This window comes from Melanerpes formicivorus, unplaced genomic scaffold (assembly GCF_026170545.1).
Source record: "Melanerpes formicivorus ecotype bairdi unplaced genomic scaffold, bMelFor1.0.p_v2 SCAF_7, whole genome shotgun sequence".
Taxonomy (NCBI): Eukaryota; Metazoa; Chordata; class Aves; order Piciformes; family Picidae; genus Melanerpes; species Melanerpes formicivorus.
In genome coordinates, this window is record NW_027142359.1 from 26,842,155 (window position 1) to 26,862,104 (window position 19,950).

The window sequence follows — 19,950 nt, forward strand, 5'->3', positions numbered from 1 at the left end:
AAAGCAAACACGACATGGGTTTACCAAAGGCAGGTTACAAAAACTTAATTTAATGTCTTTGTTTGATTAAAGAAAGAAATCATTCTGGGAACAGAGGAAGTGTAGCACCTCAGCCTGTCAGAAGCTGAGTTAAGCACGGGGTACTGTGCTGTGTGAGATGTTATTAGTTAGGCTTCAGAAGCCACGGTTTGGGGCAGCACCTGTATGTGAATTGTCTCTTTAATGGAGAACACAAAGAGCAACACTGAATGGGCAGCTGGGAGTTCCCCCACGGGAGGTCATGTTTAGTGTTTGCTTTAATGATTTTTGGCACAGAAGGCAATGGTGTGCAAGTGGAATTTACGATGAGACAAAACCAGGTGTGGTCAGTGCAAGGGAGGATCAAAATACCATCCAGGAAGACCATGTGAGAAGAGGAGTAAAATGGGTGGCATGAAACCTAAGAGCATGAATGGGAGGTCATGCTGTTTGGGGCAATATGTTTGGGGCAAAATATTTGGGTTGGACACGATGATCTTGAAGGTCTCTTCCAACCTGGTTTGGTTTGTCACCATCATTGGAGGTGTTTAGGAGGAGACTTGATGGGGTACTTGGTGCCATGGGTTAGCTGTTTGGGTGGGTTGGATTGGTTGATGGGTTGGACACGATGATCTTGAAGGTCTCTTCCAACCTGGTTTGGTTTATTCTAATATTCTAATACCAGAAATTTCGACTGGTGTGGCTAGTTGAGGTATAACATTATTTGGTAATGGCAGACAAGGGAAGTGCTTAGGTAGGTACAAATAAGTCACAAGATAATTAAGGATGCCAGCTGTTACTGTGAAGGGAAAAAGAAAGGGGGGGGGGATAAAAAGCAAATACAACTCTGAAGTTTAGAGGAAAGGACTTCTTGTAGAGAGAAACAATTGCCTCTTCATGAGGCAGTGGTGAGCCTTTTTCTGGCTCACAAGAAGTAAAGTTGGAGTAAACAGGAACACAAGGAGCTACTACACTTGTGGGAATCTTCCCAGGTTCCATTGGGGAAATGAAGAGCCTGTTTGGCAGAAGGAAGACACGGCCTGGGAAAATGAAAGCTGAGAAGAGACACATTTGCTCTCTCTGTATGTGTTAAGAATAAGCAGGAGCACAAACAGCTGTTTGGAATTTCAAGTTGGTATAAGAAGGGCTAGGTATAAAGAAGCTGTGACTGCATCTCCTAAACATTAAAAAATGAGGGTGCCCAGCCCTGCCTTTTTTGACTCATGAGGGGTGCTGGTGGCACTGGGCAGCCTGTGGTGCTCTGTGTCCCAGTGGGTGGACTGAGGAGGGGACGACAGGTCCTGAACGAGTCAGGACGCTGGTGTCATGGGAGGTGAAACTGCAGCTCAGGAGTGACTGTTAAACGCCTAGGGTGCCTGGTAACCATGCTGAGACCACAGCAAGGGAATGGGCAAGGCAGAATGTGGAAAACTAACCAGTTCTAGGTACAAGGCAGTGAAAGTTAAAGACAGAGATAAACTAGCACTGGTGGAGACTGGAAACTGGCTGTTACCAGTGAAGCAGCACTTGTTGCCACTGCTGGGGTTTCTGTGCAGGTTGTCAGGAGGAAATGCTGCTGACTTGCAAAGGAGAATTTAACAGACCTGAGAAACTTTCTGCTTTACAACTTGCTGGTTTTCTTGAATGCATTCCTCATTGACTTCACTCTCTCTGATTTAATCTTCCTGTATTTCAAAATACTGGAATATACTTGGTAAGACTAATGTGCCCTGGAGCTGAGGCATTCCCTGATTATAACTGGTTACAGATGGGGAGCTTACCTTCCTCCTTGGCTGTTCCCAGAAACGTTTACTTAGTCTTAAAATATTCTACTTGGCTTCTTTTGAAGGGACAGAGGATGTTTTGTGCTTCCTCATGGAACTGACAAGAAAAAAAGGACAGGTGGCTTGGGGCTGCTACATTTGCATAACCCTGAAAGGTGGCTTTAACCAGTGATAGATTTTGATCTAATAACTGTGACCAAATGATCAGACCCACTGCCGCTTCACTGGGATGCACAGCCAGAACAGTGCATGTGCTTGCAGAGCAACTCTCCTGCTGCTTCTTTCTCTGCTGAAAGGAGCAAACATACTCCAGTCAGAGTGAGGTACAAAGCAAAGAAAACTCAGCCTGATCCGCCAAAGAACAAGAAGGGCTCTGGAGCCTCTTGGGACACTCCTGTTGGAACTCCCAGAAGTTCATTACTCCAGCCATGGGCTCAAACAAGCAGCCCGCTTGCTTGCATAAGTGGAAGCTGTATCAGACACTTGCTTGATGAGAGTAGTGGAAGGAGGAGAGGGCAGAGCCAGTCTGCCAGATTGCAGGAGCAGTGGTGGTGATGGTGTGCAGGGACAAGAAGGTGGAGGTGGCAGTGAATGTTCCGAGTTGTTCTGTCACTGTCTGGACGTGCTAATTTGCAAGAGAAGAGCTGGAGTTTTCTACTTGTGATGCTAAGGTGTAGCTTCAAGACTTTGGGCAGGAGTTATGTGAACGTGAACAGTTCCACATACAGGAAGAGGAAATGAGGCAGTAATGGCTCGGTATGCACGGGAAAAGAGGGTCAAAGAGAAGGGACAAGGAGCATCTTGCCAGCACAGCATCCAAGGGCAGGAAAAGGCTTCTTTGCAGTAGTGGCAGGAATAAACCACCAGCATTGCAGCTGCTTCATGTAATCACCCTCCAGGCATGGATCCTGCTCACAGTCCCCTGATTAAAAGTGTCAGCATGAGCTCTCTGACAGCACAACCCTGTCCATGGGGACCCAAGTGGCCAGAGCGTTGCCTCTTATCATCCTGCTGCAGCTCAAGACCTGCGCCAGCTGAGAGAGTTCCAGGACAACTTGATTACACAGAGCACCTTGGCTTACCCAGAGAGGGATGCCAAAAGACAGCTTCCCACTGCAACAGCCATAATGTGGTCCTGGCCCCAAGGCAAACCTGAGCCTTCAAATGCCTGGCCTTTCATGAAACACTGCAACCAGTTCACAGAGCCCTGCCTACCCGGCCCTCTTAGCAATGTGTGCCACCCAGGCTGTGCTATACAGTGCAAATTAGGGTGCATACACCCTAAAACTTGGTGGGGGCTTGGGTTTATTTTATTGACTTTCCCCTGTGGGATTGAAGTGCCAACCTTTCTCTGACAGTTTGGAGAAATCTGCTTCAGCTCTTCTTCCCAGTGCTGTGGCTGGTGCTGGAATGTAGCATCCTTCACCTGATTAGTTCTGTCTGTCAGTGGGGTGAGTCTCCTGTAATCAGTAATTGGAGCTGGTGTTGAAGACATGCCTCATCCCTCCTGCTTGCCTTGCTGCCGGGCATGGAGGGAGCAGCACCACACGGAGCACCCTGCCAGTGCTCTTGGGGAGGGATGAAAGCCCATCCTCACCAGGGAATTCTCTTCCTCTGCGGCCTTACATCCAACCACAAAATGTTTGAGAGTCCTGCCACAGACACCACTAAGATACATGGATCAAATAGGAAGTTGAACTCTCTTACATGTGGCTTTCTGCTTGGAAAGTGGGGTTTGTGGCAGTGCCCCATGTGCAGAGCAGCCTGGATGCTGAACAGCCAGGGGTTTATAGGTCTTGCCAGCAGCCTTGCAGTCAGTGCTGGAACCAGATCTGGTCATAATGCAAGAGAGTGCAATTCTATCACCCAAAATTTTATTGTCCCCCTCCTATACTTAAATTCCTGCTCCACTTGTGCCTTTCACAAAGCAGGTTTCCTCTTCCTCAGTAAGGCACTTGCCTGTGGCCTGAGGTGATGCTGAGTTTGCCTAGAAGTGGCTGTTTCCTCAGTTACCGTCTGTACTAAGGGATGTGAGTAAGCTGTCCTGAGTGAAACCAATTGGCTTCTCATACTGTTTGTTGAGGCCATAATGAAGGATCAGCTTGTGCTACGATGCATCAGGCACATCAGGGTCCTTAATGCTCCAAATAGGCTTTGAACAACAAGCCCAGCCAGATGTAAGTGAATGCAGTGAGACCTGGTGTTCCAGCGTGGCCTCAGTGCCAGCAGATGGCTGCTGGGTGCTTGCTGGCAGGAACACACCTGCATGCTCAGCTGCCTTTGCCACTGCCCTGCATTCCTACCAAGGGGCTATGTTGTCAAAAGAGATGCTGCTGCATGCTGGAGACCAAACCTGGGACTCCCCAGCTGATATGCCTCATGTGGGACTGTTTCCAGCACGTTGCAGGGTCCTGGCTCTCTTGACTCCAAGGCCCTGCTCTCCCAAATCCCTCTGTTCAGCACCACCATCACTCCCACTGCTGCATTCTGAAATTCACACTTTTTTCCTTTTACAAGCCAGCTCTCTTCCAGTGCCAGTTTTCAGTTTCTGCTTTTGTGCTAGCAGAGGCCAAATGCTGAGCTGCTTCTGGGCACCACCTTCTCAGTTTAGAGATGGGGTCTTCTGCATTTTAAGAGCAGCTGCACAGTTTACCACGTGGCTCTTGTTCCCAGTGCTGGTGCACCCTTTGCAGCACTCAGGGAACAGTGTCATTGGAATCAGAGAAAGTCAAAGACTTCTTTTGAACCCAGGTTACAAGACAAGACCTGCCTGAACTTTCCTTAGCAGCTTCAACTGTTGTCATTCCTGTGCATGGAGGGGAATGGATTGGCTTGTAAATGCACAGTGGCAGTTAAGAGAGGTACTTCCAAAATGTGCTGGAGACCTAGAGAGGGACCTGCTGTCCATTGGACCTCTTGACACCATGACCAGGGCTGTCACTGCCACACAGCAGTCATGACTGAGAGCTGTTTGTCCTGGACAGGTACCAGGAAGAACACATGCACGTTGTGTGTGATAGACACAACAGTGCTTTGCAGGCAGGTGTTCATGGCTTTTCAGTGGCTAAACTGGGTTTAGATACCTCTGACAAAGTGCTCTCAGAAGGCTCTTTGGGCTGGCACTTTGTTGGTCAAGGCCATTTTAGAGAGGTTCCTGTAGAGTGATTTTATCATGATCCAGGTCATATTTAGAGTTCAAATTATCTGCTGACCCAAGCACTGTGCTGGAGTCATTTACTGGGATTCTTCTCCTGTTAGTAAATTTTGGGAACAGTTGCTTTTCCCTGCTCTGCCTTGGTCTCCTCAGAGGGACAAACCTGCTTTCATTAAGTGCTTTAATAATACCAGCACAGGGGGGTGATGCCAGATACTGTGATCATGGCTAAAGCCTGCTGCAGGGAACACTTCTGGATGGGCTGACACCAGCTATAGCAATCATTGCTCTGAAATGCCTAGCTGGGAGATGTGAGCATTTCACCCTTCACATTGCTGTCTACAACTACCTGAAGGGATGTTGTAGCCAGGTGGGGGTTGCGCTCTCCTCCCAGGCAACCAGCACCAGAACAAGAGGACACAGTCTCAAGCTGCACCAGGGGAGGTTTAGGCTGGATGTTAGGAAGTTCTTCACAGAAAGAGTGATTTGCCATTGGAATGGGCTGCCCAGGGATGTGGTGGAGTCACCATCACTGGAGATGTTTATGAAGGGAATGGATGGGGTGCTTGGTACCATGGTTTAGTTGATTAGATGGTGTTGGGTGATAGGTTGGACTTGATGATCTCAAAAGGTCTTTTTCAGCCTGGTCTATTCTATTCTATTCTATTCTATTCTATTCTATTCTATTCTATTCTATTCTATTCTATTCTATTCTATTCTATTCTATTACTGTAATATTTAGCATGTGATTTGGTCCTGATGGTGCAAGCAAAGGCAAGAGCCAGCCCAGATGGGGCTGGTCTTGGGGCTTTTCATCTGCATACACCTTTATGCACCCCCCAGAGACCTCCCTTGGCAGGTATGTGGGTACAACATGTCCTGCCACCATGTTCTCTGCCAGCTCTGTTCCCCAGTGTCCATCACTGTTAATGCTGTGCAGCTGGACCCAAGACACCTGGGTTGCCCAGATCTTAGCATGACAAAAAAAAATCAGCCAGCCCACGGGGAGACCTCATAACTCAGGTACCCAGATCCAACCCTGCTGGCTGTATCGGCACTAGGTAAGAGAAGGCCTTTGGTCTGCAAGGGCTCTTCTGGTCTGCAGTGGGGTCTGTCTCCCTGGCCAAAGCCACTACCCTGCCCCAGCCAGAGTCTCCTGCAACATAGGGGATGGGAGCATACATGGCCAGGATAGCTGCTGACCTCCTGTCTCTCCCATTTCCTTCCAGTCCTGGACGCACAACATCCAGCGGGAGAAGGAGTTCCTGCGGAAGCTGGTGAAAGCTCGAGTCATCACTGACCTGACCAGTGGGATTTGAGTGGCTGCAGCCACTGCCTCTAAGGGAGGAGATGAAGACACACACTGCAGCTCTGGGAGCAGGCACTGGCAGCCCCCTGCAAGAATTCCACCTCACTGAAGACACAGAGATACGCCCAGGTGCTCTGGGAAGACCCTCTCGCATTGCCAGCCTGTGCAAGGGTTGCAGGATCTGCCGCCTCCAGTCCTGGAAGTGGCAGGAGGTGGACAAGGGGCTGAAGGGTCAGTTCTTGAACTCTCCATCACAGATGGATCTTTTGTGTCCTGAATTAAGCAGGAAAGACTCAGGAGAGAGAAGAAGAGTTTGTGAATAAAACAATATGTGCCAAATGGGAGGGTGCCGCTGCTCCGAGGCAGCAACGCCTGAATGTACAAAGTAGTGTTTTTTAAAAGAGCCTCTGCTGGAGTCCCACTCGAGACACCAAGGTGCAAGGCCGAGTCTGCTTGTGCACAGCCCTGCCAAAAGCCCAGCCTCTCCACACTCCATGTGCATTGTCACTGGCCTCAGACCTTTCCCCAGGAAAACAAATCCGTCCCAACCTTCGGTGTTGTTAGTGCTGCTACGATTCGAAAGCAGAACAGTGGCTTTCCTTAGCTCTCCACTTGGAGCTTCTGGATGGAGATGAGCATGGGTTTGTTTTTCTGCACTTTTCCTTGCTTCCTGCATAGAGGCAGCAGCAGCAGCCGTTTATTAGGCTGTGTTTTCCATAGCCATTTCCCTGCTCTGCCTCTGCCCTGACCCCAGTGTGGAGCGAGGAGCCGATGGTTTCTCTGCTTGCAGCAGACCCTCCCCACCTTCCAGCCTGTCCCTGCGCTGAGGAGCCAGCCTCTCGTGTCCTCAAGGCCTCCAGGCCTCTCGGTTTGTGCCTGCTGTGCAGGGCCCCCGTGGAGTCCATGCAGGCTGGTGTCACTGTTTCTGAACAGCATCATGCTGGGTTTTGTGGACAAGAGGAGTAATTTATTCTTTGGAAGGAGGTCAGATCTTGCAGGAAGATCTGAAACTTTACCGTTTGAGAGCAGGCCAGCAAAGATGTTTGGTTTATGTTCCAGACTCAATCACGTTCCCTATGTAAGCGACTTGTGACCTCAGTGACAATGGAGCCTGCTGCTGGCGCAGGTGGAGGCCTGCTGGGAATCCTCATCCTCTGTTCAGCACCTGCTCACTTCATTTCCAAGCTCCTTCTGTGCTGCTCCAGCACTGCTGCTCCTTCTCTTCTCAGGAGCGTGTCCTTTCCTTTGCTGTCTTGGTCCCAGGTTGCAGTATTTGCACATTTGATTTGTATACATATTTCAGAGGAGCTGGAATAAACTGAGCAAAGTGGCTGAGTGTGAGGACAGCAGGGTGGTCTCATCCACCTGGAGTGCATGGGCAGAAGGGGAGTGCTGGGGAATGGTTACAGGTAGAAATTGTCTCTCCTAACCTAGAACAGACAGGAGTGCTCCCACAGGCACTACTGCAAGCCAGGTCCCCATGTGGTGAGGCACCAGTGTGCAGCCAGACGGACTGGGGTGAGTGGAGGGGGATTCCCAGAGGTATGCTGGCTGGGCTTATGGTGCTGGCACTGCACATGATGCAACCCAAAGCCCTGCTCTGACCTGAGGGGAGAATATGACCCTGACATGGGCAAAGGATGCTCAGAGCAGGGCTGTCATGGTTCCCCTGGGCTGCTTCTGCTCCCATGGACTTCTTAGGGGGCTGTGGCTCTGGGTCTTAAACCCCAGAGGGGACATACAAGAGGGGCAGGCAGTGACCCAGGCATGGGGCAGAGGAGCAAACCATATGGAGTAGTTTGAGACCAGGCTGCAGGCAGAGACAGTTCTCATGACATGGTTCTGGGTGCTGCTCACAGACCAGCATGGGATGTGCACCCTTGGAGCCTCTCCTGAGTGGTGCACCTGCAGCCAAGTCCTGTCCAGCTTCTGGTCATGGCTGCTGCTTGTTTCATGGAGCTGCCTAGGAACAGCTCAAAGATCTTGCTTCTTCCAGGCCACAAAGACATACTTGGAGGCTCTCCCTCCCCCTTCCTCTTTCCCATGTTCCTTCTCCTGCAGGTGGTCCCTGCTCCAGCCACTACATGCTTTCCTCTGGGATGCTCTGTGAGGTTTCTGGCATGGAGAGATGGAGTTCCCAGCAGGTTTTTGAGTATATGCTGTGGCAAATATTTATTTGAATATTCTCCCCCAATTTGTTTTTCCTGCCCAGGGACCCCAAGGTACTAGATTCCCACAGCTTTCTTTGCAGTTCACATATATCAGCTTGGACCTGGGACCATTGTCCATGGAGTCTCTGCCATGGTGGCAGCAGGGGTGCCTAGGCCGCACCTGTTTGAGGCTGTGGCTTGGGAAGGGATAGGCACCCACCCTCCACCATGGTTCTTGAACTAGGTCTTTAATCAGCTGCTGTAGGAGCCCTTGAGCAGTGATGGGGTGATGGACCACATCCATATGCTACAGTGAGCCAAGATGCCAAACAGCTGGTAACTGCAGCCAGGAGGAGGACTCAGGGAGAAGAGCCTTTGGTGTCCATGCTGGGTTCCTCTCCAATCCCCAAGAGAAGGCAAACCCATGAAAGCTTGTAATGGCATTAGCCTGATTTAGTCTGTTCTATTGAGCACTACAAAGCTACAGGATACCTTTACCTTCCATCTCACTGGCTCCAGGTCCAAGAAGAGAGCATGGCCCTTGCCCCCCTTGCCCTGGCATCCCAACTCCCCAGCATGGCCAGGGACAGGGAAGGTGTCCCTGCAGACCAGGGAGGTGCTTCCAAGCCCTTTGCTCCATCTTGATGAGTATCTCCAGGAGTAGGTGCCCAGGCTGAATATATAAGTGCATGTTCCAGGGTGACTGTGGTGGGTCAGGACCACCTGCAGTAGAAGAAAATGGGATGGGAGGTTGTCTGGGGGTTAAAGACTCACTGTCACATTTGACATTGGTGGGACAAGCACACCCACGGCACAGCTGGGCAGTGGGGGAGCACACCCCAGTCCTGAGAGCAGCACGGTGCTGGGCTTTGCTCCTGGATCCTGTTCCCTTGGCTGTCTCCCTGTGTGCACCTGCAGCCACCTTCCGCCCTCCCAAACGCTGCAGTCCTGCCAGCTCAGAGCGGTGCGCGCGGGTCAGAGCAGGGTCAGTGGGACGGATGTGAGTCTTGGCCTCTCCCTGACAGTGACTCACCTTTTCAGCTTGGAAGGGAGAGCCCAGAGGAATTCTCCACAGCCTAAATATAGAGCCGGGTTGCCTGGTGCCTCTGACACACTGCTGTGCAGAAAGGCCACTCAGGTGGCAGGGAACCTGCCTAGAGTGCAGGGAGGTCAGGGAGCCAGTTCCCTCAGTGGGGTTTTGTGCCAGCAGGTGCAGAGAGCAGGTCTGGGGAGCTGCAGGCCAACCAGTATGTGCTGCTCTGGGGGAGAGGGGCTGCCAGGGAGCTGCTGCTCTGCTGACCACTGTGAGCACAGGCTGCTCATGCATTTGTGGCATACAGCCCTCCCCAGTGCCCACCAGCCTGGCATTTGGCTCCTCCACTAGCTCACCCCATTAGGCAATGCTGTGGCTTCAGGCCCACACACACCAAATGGAGGCACCACAGCCAGAGAGCATGAGGCAGCAGCAGGATCTTCTGCAGCCCAGCATCCCTTAACCCAGCATCTCTGGGCTTTCAGCATCTCCTTTTCCTGGGGGAGGAAGCCACAGGGAGTCCCTGCTGCTTTACTGCTCATTGTGGGCACTGCTGGGAGAGTGTGAAGATGTCAGGACAGGATTCTCTGTCTGTGTCAAACAGAGGCTGGCAGGCTGGGTATGGGCAGCACCAGTGACAGACAAGGGCTTCCAGACTGCCTGGCAGGGAGGCAGCTGCCATGCTGAGCTCCACTGGCACCAGGTCTGTGTGTGCTGTCAGTAGAGGTGCACATCGTGTGCAGTATTAGAGGCGTGTCCTTTGGTGTGAGTGACCCAGGCCACTACCCAGACCCTCCAGGCACCCGCTCCTCACACAGCCTGCATGGGGACTCCCCAGAGGTCGGCGTACTCGCTGGTACTGTACCAAGCTGAGATGCAAGAACTCAATGAGTTTTTTAGGTTAGGTTTTGTTTCTGAGAGATTTTTTTTAATTTCCCCTCTAGGCAGGGAGGGTAAGAGTCTTGCAGGCTCCTCCAAGCCAGCTTATGTCACATCAGTTCAGTCATATCACAGAAGCAATAAAGCTATCAAACAATCTTGGCTGGCCTCATTCTTCTGCTGCATTTGGTCTTTTTAAAGGGAGGCAGAGGGATTCCCCTGCTTGGGCTGTCCCCAGCCTGGTTTCACTGCTGACTCCTCCAGCACAGTAACCTGGCAGCAGAAGCCAGGAGCTGCAAATAGCTGAGGTCACTGGCCTGGCAGTGGCGACAGAGAGAATGCTGTGCTCCTCCTGGCCAGTGGGAAAGGGACTTCTGAGTTGGGTGCATGTCATGTCAGGGGGCAGAGGGCTGTTCTGCTTGGGACAGGCTGCCTAAAACTCTGCCTACTCTCTCAGGGACTCCTTGACAGTGGTAGCTTCCCAACAAGGGTCACAGCAGTAATTGGTCTAGATACAGCCTTGACAACAGCAGGTGTCCAGCCAAGTGACCTTCTCACCACAGCATCCAGGAAGGAAGCAGTTTAGAAAGCCAACTCTGACACCTGCCAGGTCCCCACAGGAGGAATATAACCCCTGCAGCAAACTGGCAGTGCTGTGAGATTTCCAGAGCTACAGGACAAGTCCTGGTACAGCCCCATTGCCTGGGGGAACCAGGCAGGTGAGTGATCTGCCAGACCTTCCAGCTCCTTAATGCAAAGGGATGGCTTCCTGCCAGCACGGGTAGGACACCACAGAGGCAGCTGTCCAGCCTTCCCTGGTGTATGGCTGCAAGTTCCAAATTGATCCCAGAAAGGAGATGCTGGAGCTGCTCAAAGCCCTGTGTCCTGCCATCTTCTGTTCCCAACCCTTCAAGAGTAGAGCCACCACTGTCATCAGGCTGGGCCAGCCCCAGGGCTGGCCTATGTCCTGGTCTTGGGGGAGCTGTAAAAGGGTAGAGTGCAGAGCCTGAGACTGGGGCACAGAGGGACAGTGTGTGGGAGGTTCAGCTCAGCAGAGAAAAGGACATACTTTCTGGGGCAGGTGTCCCCAAAGGAGCCACATCACTGCTGATGGGGACAATACCACTGGTTGGTCCACCTGTGTCACAGCTCTCTCCCATAGGTGTTTTGTCACACCCAGCTGTGACCTCACACAAGAATAGCAGCAACCACATGCTTGATCCTGCCATCTGGGTGGACCATGTCACCCCCATCCTACCTTACGCAAGGGTAGCCAGGGACAGATGTCACAGCAGGACCTAGCCCTGCAGAACTCATTCCAGATCAGAAAAGGGACACAGGGAGACCCCAGCCCTGGAGGTGCAGGAGTGCTGGTTGATGCACCATGTTACCAGCAGCAGCCAGGGAGCAGGTCATCCTTCTGGAGACCTGTGGGGCCCCATGTAGCCCCTACCCTGCACCCCCACACCCTGTGGAGCCCAGCCTATGCTCAGCACTCCCCAGGACAAAGCCAATACTCATGGGAGCCCAAGAGGAGAGAGCAGTGTAAATTCAGGCACAGCAGTGGGACACGCCACCTCCTGTCTCTGTGATCTCAGGGCAATGGGAAGGAGGTGCTGCTGGCAGCGCAGCAGTGGGGTCACATCTTCTATGACAAGGGACCCCCTCAGGTGTCCGGGATAGCAGCCACACAGGGAGCACACTAGGAAGAGGACAGAGACCAGGCTTTGCACAGCTACCCTTTTCACAAGTCTTGGGACACCATGGGCCCCGACTGCCCACCACCAGCATCACACCCACTGTAGCTGTGCTCTGTGGACATGAGGACTAGCCCAGCTCTCAGGAAAGATGGGAGAGGAGAGAGTAACCCCTGGGCATGAGCCAGCACCTGGGGTTCTCTCCCAAGTCCTGAGGTCTGTCCTTGAGGGAGGAGCCTTCCCCCCTGTTGGCAGCCTCTCCTGGGCAGCTCCCCCTTCATGGGCAGGGCTGTGGCCAGCCCCAGCCCCATGGGGACAGCCAGGAAACCTGGAGCAGGACAAGCCACTTGCACAGAAACTTTCCATGCAGGCAGCCCTCTTAGCTTGCAGCCCTGCAAAGCAGAGGATCATGCTCCCTATCCACCATACCCTGCTTTTAGCCAATCCCATTCCAGGGATATTCCTGGGCCTCCAAAACTCTGCTGGACCAAGGCATTCAGGGCATCACCTTTGCCAGCTCTCATGAGGGCATCACAGATGGGAGCAGCCTCAGGTGACAGCCATGGGGCAGCACAGCCCCACAGCTGAACTCACCCTCCCACACAGTCCCACAAGCAGGCCTGAAGCCACCCACAGGCATAGGCTTAGCCAAGCTGCCTGTGCTGGGAGCAGGGGGGAACCAAGGTCACACGGTGCCACGCCAGGGCAGCAGCTCCAGACTGCGTGCCACCTCCACCTTCTCTTCTAGCGGTGACAGAGACGGCTTAGCCGCGGTAGGTGATGCCGCAGGAGGGCCGCGGGAGTTGTCATCCCTGCGCAGGCTAATCCGTGCGGATGAGAGGAGACGAGGCGGTCGGCTCTGACAGGACTCTCACACGGCGGCCACCGGCCCCAGGGCAGCAGCGCGGGACCTGCTCTGCCGTGTGGCAAAGAAGCAGTTAACGCCACGTGGGGGGCCCCGAGCTTCGAGGCAGACCCCACGAGAGACCCGGGGCCGGCGTGCAGCCGCTGCACAGCCGGCGATGGAGCCGCTGGCCCTGCTCCAGCCAGGGAGTTATATAAGCCCGGGGAGGTTGCGGCGAGGCGGCGGAGCATTGCCGGGGCAGATGACACCGCCGGCAGCAGCAGCAGCCCAGGGCGCGCAGCCCGGCCCGACGCCACCGGACCCCGCCACGGGCAGGGTTCGGCGGGCCGGCGGGCCATGAGGTCTGGCCGCAGGGGGGCTTTCCTGGGCTGGGCTGTGCCCCGGCGGCCGGCTCCCGCCGGGGGAGCACGTGTGAAGCGGGGCCGAGCAGAGGCGGCCGTGGGATTTGGCACGTTTGCAAGGAGCACTTGAGAGCCCCGGGATGGACGTGGAGGGCCCTGGGCGGTGACGTAAGGACTCGCACGGGCTCGGCTCGGCTCGCCAGCCGGCCCCCATGTCCCCGGGGCCTGCGACGGCCCCGGCGGAGGGAGGCAGGGAGACGGCGGAGGTAAGGACCCCGTCCGCGAGTGGCCCCGCCGGGGTGGACCTCGCCGCGGAGCGCGAGCGAGCTGGGAGGCAGGGCAAGGAGGCCGGACTCCTCCTCCAGCGAAGCTGGACGTGAGCGCCAGGCACAGCGGTGACCCGCGGGGCCTCGGGGTGCGTGAGACGGGGGCCAGGCCCGCCGCGGCACAGCCCCCCGCAAACCCAACCCAATCGGAGCCCCTCACAGGCGCGGGTGGAACGCTGTGTGCAAGGGGTCCCCGTGGAGCTCTGCTCCCGGAACACTCCGAAAAGGGCAGAATTCCTACACGGGAGTGTCCGTCCTGCCAGCGTTGTAACCGGGCTGTCGGGGCAGAGAGCCCCGCTCAAGGGGTGTCCGTCCGTCGGCTTCGTGTCCGTCTGCCCGTCCGTCTACCCGACGGAGTAGAGCGGTGCTCGTCGATCCGAGGGTCGGGCGGCGGGCAGGTGGTGGTCAAGTGCCGCCGGGAGTCCTAGTGCCGTTCTCGGCGAGATGCAATTCTCAGCGAAAGCTGGCGGACCGCGGCGCGAAGCCAGTGCTGATGCCAGTCGTGCTGAGGCTCCTGCTGCCGGCGCGATCGCAGTGCCGTCCTGCTCCCGGGGCTGCACCGGCGCCCTTGCGGGTCGGAGTCCCGAAGCCGCTGCGGTGCGGGTCGGGGTGCCGGTTGGGATCCCGGTGCTGGTGCCCGCCCCGCCGGTCAGGTGACGGCGGCTGGAATTTGACACCGGCAGCGGCGGGAGCGGGATGGAGCCGCTGCTGCCCCGCACTGTGCGCCTGCCTGCCGCCGCCGGCACCGCACTCCGAGGCGCACCGGGACCGGGACCTGCACCCCGAGTCGCAGCGGGAGCAGCACCGGGAACGACACCGGGCGCAGCGGCTGGAGCTGGTGCCGGTGGGGCAGTGCCGGCCCCCGCCCGCGCCCCGCCCCGGCGCGGCGGCGCCGGGCGGCGGGGGGCGGCGGGGAGCGGAGGAAATGCGGGGCGGCGGCGGCTCGGGGGATGGTCCCCGCCGCGGGCACGGTGAGTGCGGGCTGGGGCGGCGGGCAGCAGCGTCCGCCCCAGCCTGCTGGCGGCGCCAGGCCTCGGCGGTGGCTCGTACCGGGGCTGCGGGTGCGACGGTGTGGGGGAGCCCGCTTCGTCGCCCGCCCTCACAGCAAAACACGCGGAGCGATGAAGGGGCTCCGGCCACCCCTGGGCACGTCCCCACTGGGTGGCTCCCGGGGTGCTAAGCCCGGCCCGGCTGCGGGAAGCGCTCGGGACTGCGACTGGGCCGTGGCTGGACAAGGAAAGGCGGGACCCCGCTGCGGCTGCCTGGGGGGCACGAGTACGGTGTCACCCGCCTCTTCCCTGGGGTCCCGCCCCGGCCCGTTGTGCACGTCGGGCAGGTCCGTGCCCCTGCTGCTTGGGCGGTGGGCGCAAAAGAGCCCCGGGGAGGGGATGACCGGGCAGGCTCTGCTCCGTGCTCCCCGGCTTTGCTTTCCCCGGGCTGAGGCCGAGGTTGGTGTCGTCCGTGTGCCCCACGTGTCCGACTTCGGCGTCCCATGACTTTGCGGGGCGAGTGCCAGCCCCGCTTCACACGTGGGGTTGATTTCTGACTCCCCTCGTCACTCCTTCTGCTATAGGGGTAGCGCGGTGGGATGCTGGGCAGGTGCCAGTGGGGGTCTGCTGGCATCCTCCAGCGGTGCTAGGACCCTTCCTAAAGCGGCTACTCCATGAGCTGAGCCACTCACCCCGGGGCTGGGGCATCGTTTGCCTCGCGTGGATGCACTTCGCGAGAGGCTTCCACCTGCCCCGGGGGCCTGGTGCAGCTCTCGGGGCACCCACTGCCCAGCGCGCTGTGCATAGCGCCGGCAGGGGGGACTCTACAAAGAGGTGCGAGGTGACTCGCGCATGGACTTCCCCAGCGCGCTACTTACTGCTCGGCTCCCGGGCAGGGGACACATGTGGCGGGGGCTCAGGCAGGTACTCGCGTGGGTAGACCTGATCCTGACTCAGGGAAGGACTCCTGTGCCAGCTGGGCTGTTGCAGCCGTGGCAGGGGCAAATCCCAGCCATATACCCCACTGAGCTATTCTGGAGCAGGGGGGGCTGCGCTGGGGGGGTGCATGTCGGGCATCCCCGTGAAGTGCCTAGGAGCTTGGCTCACTCCTTCCCGAGCTAGGGGAGAACAGAGACAGGACTCCGTGTCGGCGGAAACGCTGGCGGGACACGTCCTTAGCCTCGGGTTCGAGGTTCGCGGCAGCGAAGGGTGGCTGCCCTCGCCCGGCGTCCCGCCGGCAGCACGCCTGCCACAGAACCCGGGGCCGTGCTGCCGCCGCATGGGAGAAGCCTGAATTGCACTTGCTGCCCCATCCTGTCCTGTCTCATCTTGCCCTGCCCCGTCCCGCCGGGATGCTGTGTCCGAGGGGCCGCGGAGGGGCAGTCGGCCACTGGAGTGGGGATCGGGCGGGAGCAAAGGGGGGCCGTTCCCTCCAGCGGGGCACGGGAACCCTCGCCTGGCCCCTCCGGGGGTGCTGGCCTGGGAAAACCATGACCTGGCGTCAGCGGCTGGCGCGGGGCCAAGGGCCGCCACGGGAGCGACGTGCTGCGTGGGCTGTGCTTGGCCAGGCTGCGGCGGCTGGCGGGGCCGGGGGCCCAGTGCCAGCCCTGCCTGCACCGGGGACGCATCCTGCCTGATGCGCAGCCCCCGGAGGAGACATGGGCCAGGCAGTACTCATCACAACCCCATGCCACCATGGGGTTGCGGCAGGGCAGCATGAGGTGTGCCAATCAGGACTTGGGGACTATGCCCTGAGATACTGGGGGAGCTTATTTTGTCTCTGTCCTAGCAGTGCTCAGATGTGGCCATTTTTTGTCCAGGAGTACTCTCCTCGGCATGGCCTGTCCCAGTTTTGCTATGGAAGCACCTGGGACATGCTGAGGCAAAGGCATAGAGAGAATGGGGGAACCTACTGCTGCAGGATACCATTGAGCTCCAAGGGGACAAGCCCATGCTGAGAGACAGATGCAGCAGATGGGTCAAAGAGGGTTCAAGCCCCCTTGGGACCCACCTCTGCATAACCTTGGCCTGGGACACAGGGGCCTCCCTACACCCAGAGGGAGCTGGGGATGGAGGTGCGGACTGGAAGATACAGGTGCAGGGGACATTGCTCCCCTGAGACCCTGCTCACTGCTCCACTGGGACTGTGCACAGTGAGGACCAAATCCTGCTCTGTCACAGCAGTGGACACTGGGCTGTGGCACTGGAGTGAATGACATCAGTGAGCCCTGAGTTGTGCCCTGCCATGTCCCCATGGGACCTGCCTGTTCATCCTGCCCTTCACAGCCCCGCTCACCTGAGCTGTTCTGGGGGCTGCATGTACCAGCTCAGTGCAGGCAATAGGCAGGGAAGCCAGCGCAGGGCCGGGGGGGGGGGGGGTGGCTGGACCCAAGAACTCTGTGCTAATGGATTTGGAGTTTCCAAGGTCAGGCTCCCTCTGCAAGCAAGAAAAACATTCCCAGGGAAGGGCCATGGGAAAGGCGCCCCCCCACTGTGGCGCTCCCAGTCCCAGCTGCTGCCTCATGGGCCAGCCTGGCATCTTGGGCCGCTTGCGTGAGGAGGTGTCTGCATTCCCCTGAGGAGAGGTGGTGGGTGAAAGCTGGGCTGCCTCAGCTACCAAATCACTTGAAAGGAGTGTGTGAGGTGGTGAGGGTGTTTGTACAGGGAGGGGGTCTAGGGGGTCATGCATGGTGTGCAGGAGGAGTTGTGGGGAGCTAGGAGGTGAAGGAGTGGACGCATACCTGGCAGGGACAGGGGCGAGGCAGTGCCAGCTCCCATCTGGCCACCTCGATGCCCACCACTCTGCATGGGTGCTGACTACCACTTCTGCATTTGCAGCCAGCATGGAGCAGCGAGCATGGCCGTCAGAGCCGAGACCTGCAGGACACACCACATACCTGCAACCCAAGGTGAGCCCAGGCCTGGCCACCACAGATGGCTGGGACCACGTCTCTGTCCCCATCCCCAGCTCGTGGAGCTTTGTCCCTCATGCAGGGATCCTGATTGAGGCTCATCTCACTGTTCTGTGCTTTGTTGCAGGAAGGGACTCTGTGGGGGCTCCTCACCATTCTCTCACTGCTGGCTGGGCTGGCTGCAGGCACCCCACGAATGCCACACTGCAATGAGACTCTGGACACTGCCCCGACGTCGCAGAGCGCTACTGTGGAGGGCAGCACAGAAGTACCGCTTGCCACTGCCTGGAGCCAGATGTATGGTAGGTGTTGGGGCAGAAGCTGCATATCAGGGCTGAGCTGGGGCAGCTGAACACATGGGACCTTGTGCTTCACATTTGGGATGGTGGCAGAGCCCTGGGGATGCTTGGCCAGGTTCCCACCTACCCCCACCAAGTGCCTGGCTAGTGCCATGGTAGGTGGTCAGGTGTGGGTGGATCTGCAGGTCATTGCAGGGGACAGGCAGACTTGGCAGGCCCCAGGAGGGCAGTGGGTGTGGGCTGGGATGTGACATTGCTGTCCCTTCTGTGTGCAGGGGACAACATGACGACAGGTGGCCAGGGTGCCGTTGAGCTGGCTGAGAACGTACTGCTACGTGCTGAGCGCTCACCACCAGGTACTGGCAAAGCCAAGAAGGGGACACGTAAACCCTCACGAGGGGCCCGCGGGCGCAACTGCCACATCCGCAACCTGATGGTGAAGGTGCGTGACCTGGGCCTGGGCTTCAACTCAGACGAGATCGTGCTCTTCAAGTACTGCAGTGGATCCTGCCACCGGACACGCAGCAACTATGACTTGACGCTGGGCAGCCTGCTGCGGCAGCAACTCATCACCCCAGGTCCGCAGGAGAGGGTCCTCAGCCACCCCTGCTGCCGGCCCACCCGCTATGAGGCCGTCTCCTTCATGGATGTGCAGAACACGTGGCAGACAGTGGAGAAGCTCTCGGCAGCTGAGTGCAGCTGCATTGGCTGAAGAGGGGGCTGCTGGCTCGGACCTGGCTCAATACATGCTGTCAGACCCCGGCTTGCCGCACACAGTGGCACTGGTGCTTAGAGGAAGGGTCTGGCAGAGGCCAGTGCCCCTAGTTTTACATGGCCTTGATGGGCTGAGGTGAGATGGAGCCATGACAGCTGGTGGGTGGCTGAACCTCCTCCCACTCAGTGCCAAGCAACTGGTGTTGCCAGCTATGCAGGGTCCAGCCCTGGTGCACCCCAGCCCTGTCATGGGTGAGGAGCTAGAGGGGGTACAGAGTATCCTTGCTGCTCGCAATGGTATACCAGCCTGGCATTTGTCAGAACTCAGCTCAGCTGCACCCTGCCTGGACTGGTGCTCCTGTACACCTGCTTTAGGGGAGCCAGGGCTAAATGTCACCCAAGCTTCAGAGGAAGTCGGAAAGGGGAGAAATGTCCCTGTCCCCGTGGGGGCTGGCAGTGGCTGGTGCCGTCCTGCAGGGAAGGGGCGTCCTGCAGGGAGAGGACAGAGATGCAGCCAAACCACACCAGCATGGGGTGGGGGACCCACATCTGGGCCAGTGGCAGCACATGGTGCTCTGCAGGGCAGTGGGGCAGAAGAAGCCACCGAGCTCCCTGGGAGGTGGCAGGATCCCCTCGCTGCCCCCGTGGTGCTGCGGCACTAAACTATTTATTACTCTAAATTATTTATTTATTGTTCTCGAGCGGCAGCTCCTATTTATGACTTTGGGCCACCGGGGGCTGGGTGTAATTTAACCCCAGCGCTACTGTGAAGCCCTGGGCAGTGCCCCGGTGCCCCGTGCCCCCAGCCCCTTTTTTCTATTATTTGTAAAATTTGAGGGATAAACTCTATTTTTGTACAGTCGCCTTTTCCTGTAGCAATAAAGCGATGGGCTGCAAGTCCAATCCTTGCGTGTGCCCATGACCGTGAGCGGGAAGGTGGGGAGGCACACGACGACGAGAGACGGGGCTGCCCGGCGTGTTTGACACCCGTGGGCTGGCAGCAGAAGAGCTGGAGCGGGGCTGCCACCAGCACTGCCCACACCACGCGTGGGGAGCGGGGACGCTGCCCGGCGCCCGGCAGGGGGCGCGCGTGGGTCGGAACTACCGTTCCCGGCGTGCGGCGCGGCGGCAGGTCCCCGGGCTGCCCGGCCGCGCCTGCGGGGACCCAGCGGTGCCGGCGCGGGACCGCGGTGCCGTGCCGCACCGTGCCGTGCCGTGCCCCGCCGCTCCTCTCGGGGCATCCCTTGGGCGTCTCCCGACCAAGCCGAGCCGGGCCTTACCTCGCCGCCCCGTTGCCGCCGCCCTTGTCGGAGTGGGGAGGCGGGTCCCACCGCGATGCGGCTGCCCGTGCGCCGCCGCTGTCGCCCTCCCGTCGCCGCCTCCTGAGCGCCGCCGCCGCCGCCGCCGCAGCCATGGAGCGGAGGGCGGAGGCGCCGCCGCCGCAGGGCCTCGACTTCACGGTGGAAAACGTGGAGAAGGT

The 19,950-nt window shown here is 57.6% G+C and overlaps 3 protein-coding genes across 11 annotated transcripts in view; all 3 read left to right on the forward strand.

Annotated features, from left to right (window-relative positions):
- Positions 1-10,486, forward strand: part of ST3GAL3 (ST3 beta-galactoside alpha-2,3-sialyltransferase 3) — a 233,839-nt gene extending 223,353 nt beyond the window's left edge. For all 6 annotated transcript variants that reach the window (XM_068141553.1, XM_068141551.1, XM_068141557.1 and 3 more), the window contains one exon: positions 6,186-10,486. In XM_068141553.1, the coding sequence (XP_067997654.1) occupies positions 6,186-6,275 (90 nt within the window). In that variant the 3' untranslated portion in view covers positions 6,276-10,486. The remainder of the gene's footprint in view (positions 1-6,185) is intronic.
- A 2,652-nt stretch (positions 10,487-13,138) lies between these two features.
- ARTN (artemin) lies at positions 13,139-19,359 on the forward strand. Of its 3 annotated transcripts, none has more exons than XM_068140522.1 (4): positions 13,139-13,496; positions 17,384-17,454; positions 17,585-17,759; positions 18,032-19,359. In XM_068140522.1, the coding sequence occupies exons 2-4, from the start codon at positions 17,389-17,391 to the stop codon at positions 18,466-18,468; spliced, it is 678 nt and encodes a 225-aa protein (XP_067996623.1). In that variant the 5' UTR covers positions 13,139-13,496; positions 17,384-17,388; the 3' UTR covers positions 18,469-19,359. The 3 variants fall into 3 exon arrangements, with proteins under 3 accessions (XP_067996623.1, XP_067996622.1, XP_067996620.1); XM_068140521.1 differs by lacking the exon at positions 13,139-13,496 and adding an exon at positions 14,310-14,527; XM_068140519.1 differs by lacking the exon at positions 13,139-13,496 and having other exon boundaries at positions 16,942-17,454.
- Positions 19,360-19,689: 330 nt separating this feature from the next.
- The window catches only part of IPO13 (importin 13), a 32,117-nt gene continuing 31,856 nt past the window's right edge, over positions 19,690-19,950 (forward strand). The window contains exon 1 of one of the 2 annotated variants that reach the window (XM_068141559.1): positions 19,690-19,948. In XM_068141559.1, the coding sequence (XP_067997660.1) occupies positions 19,883-19,948 (66 nt within the window). In that variant the 5' untranslated portion in view covers positions 19,690-19,882. The remainder of the gene's footprint in view (positions 19,949-19,950) is intronic. The other variant, XM_068141560.1, reaches the window with a different exon arrangement.

Excerpts from the sequence above, each read along its gene's own strand:
- ARTN (XM_068140519.1), top strand. The coding sequence starts at position 17,233 with ATGGTGTGCAGGAGGAGTTGTGGGGAGCTAGGAGGTGAAGGAGTGGAC. Across the intron at positions 17,455-17,584 it reads CCACATACCTGCAACCCAAG|GAAGGGACTCTGTGGGGGCT; the intron begins GTGAGCCCAGGC and ends GCTTTGTTGCAG. Across the intron at positions 17,760-18,031 it reads TGCCTGGAGCCAGATGTATG|GGGACAACATGACGACAGGT; the intron begins GTAGGTGTTGGG and ends TTCTGTGTGCAG.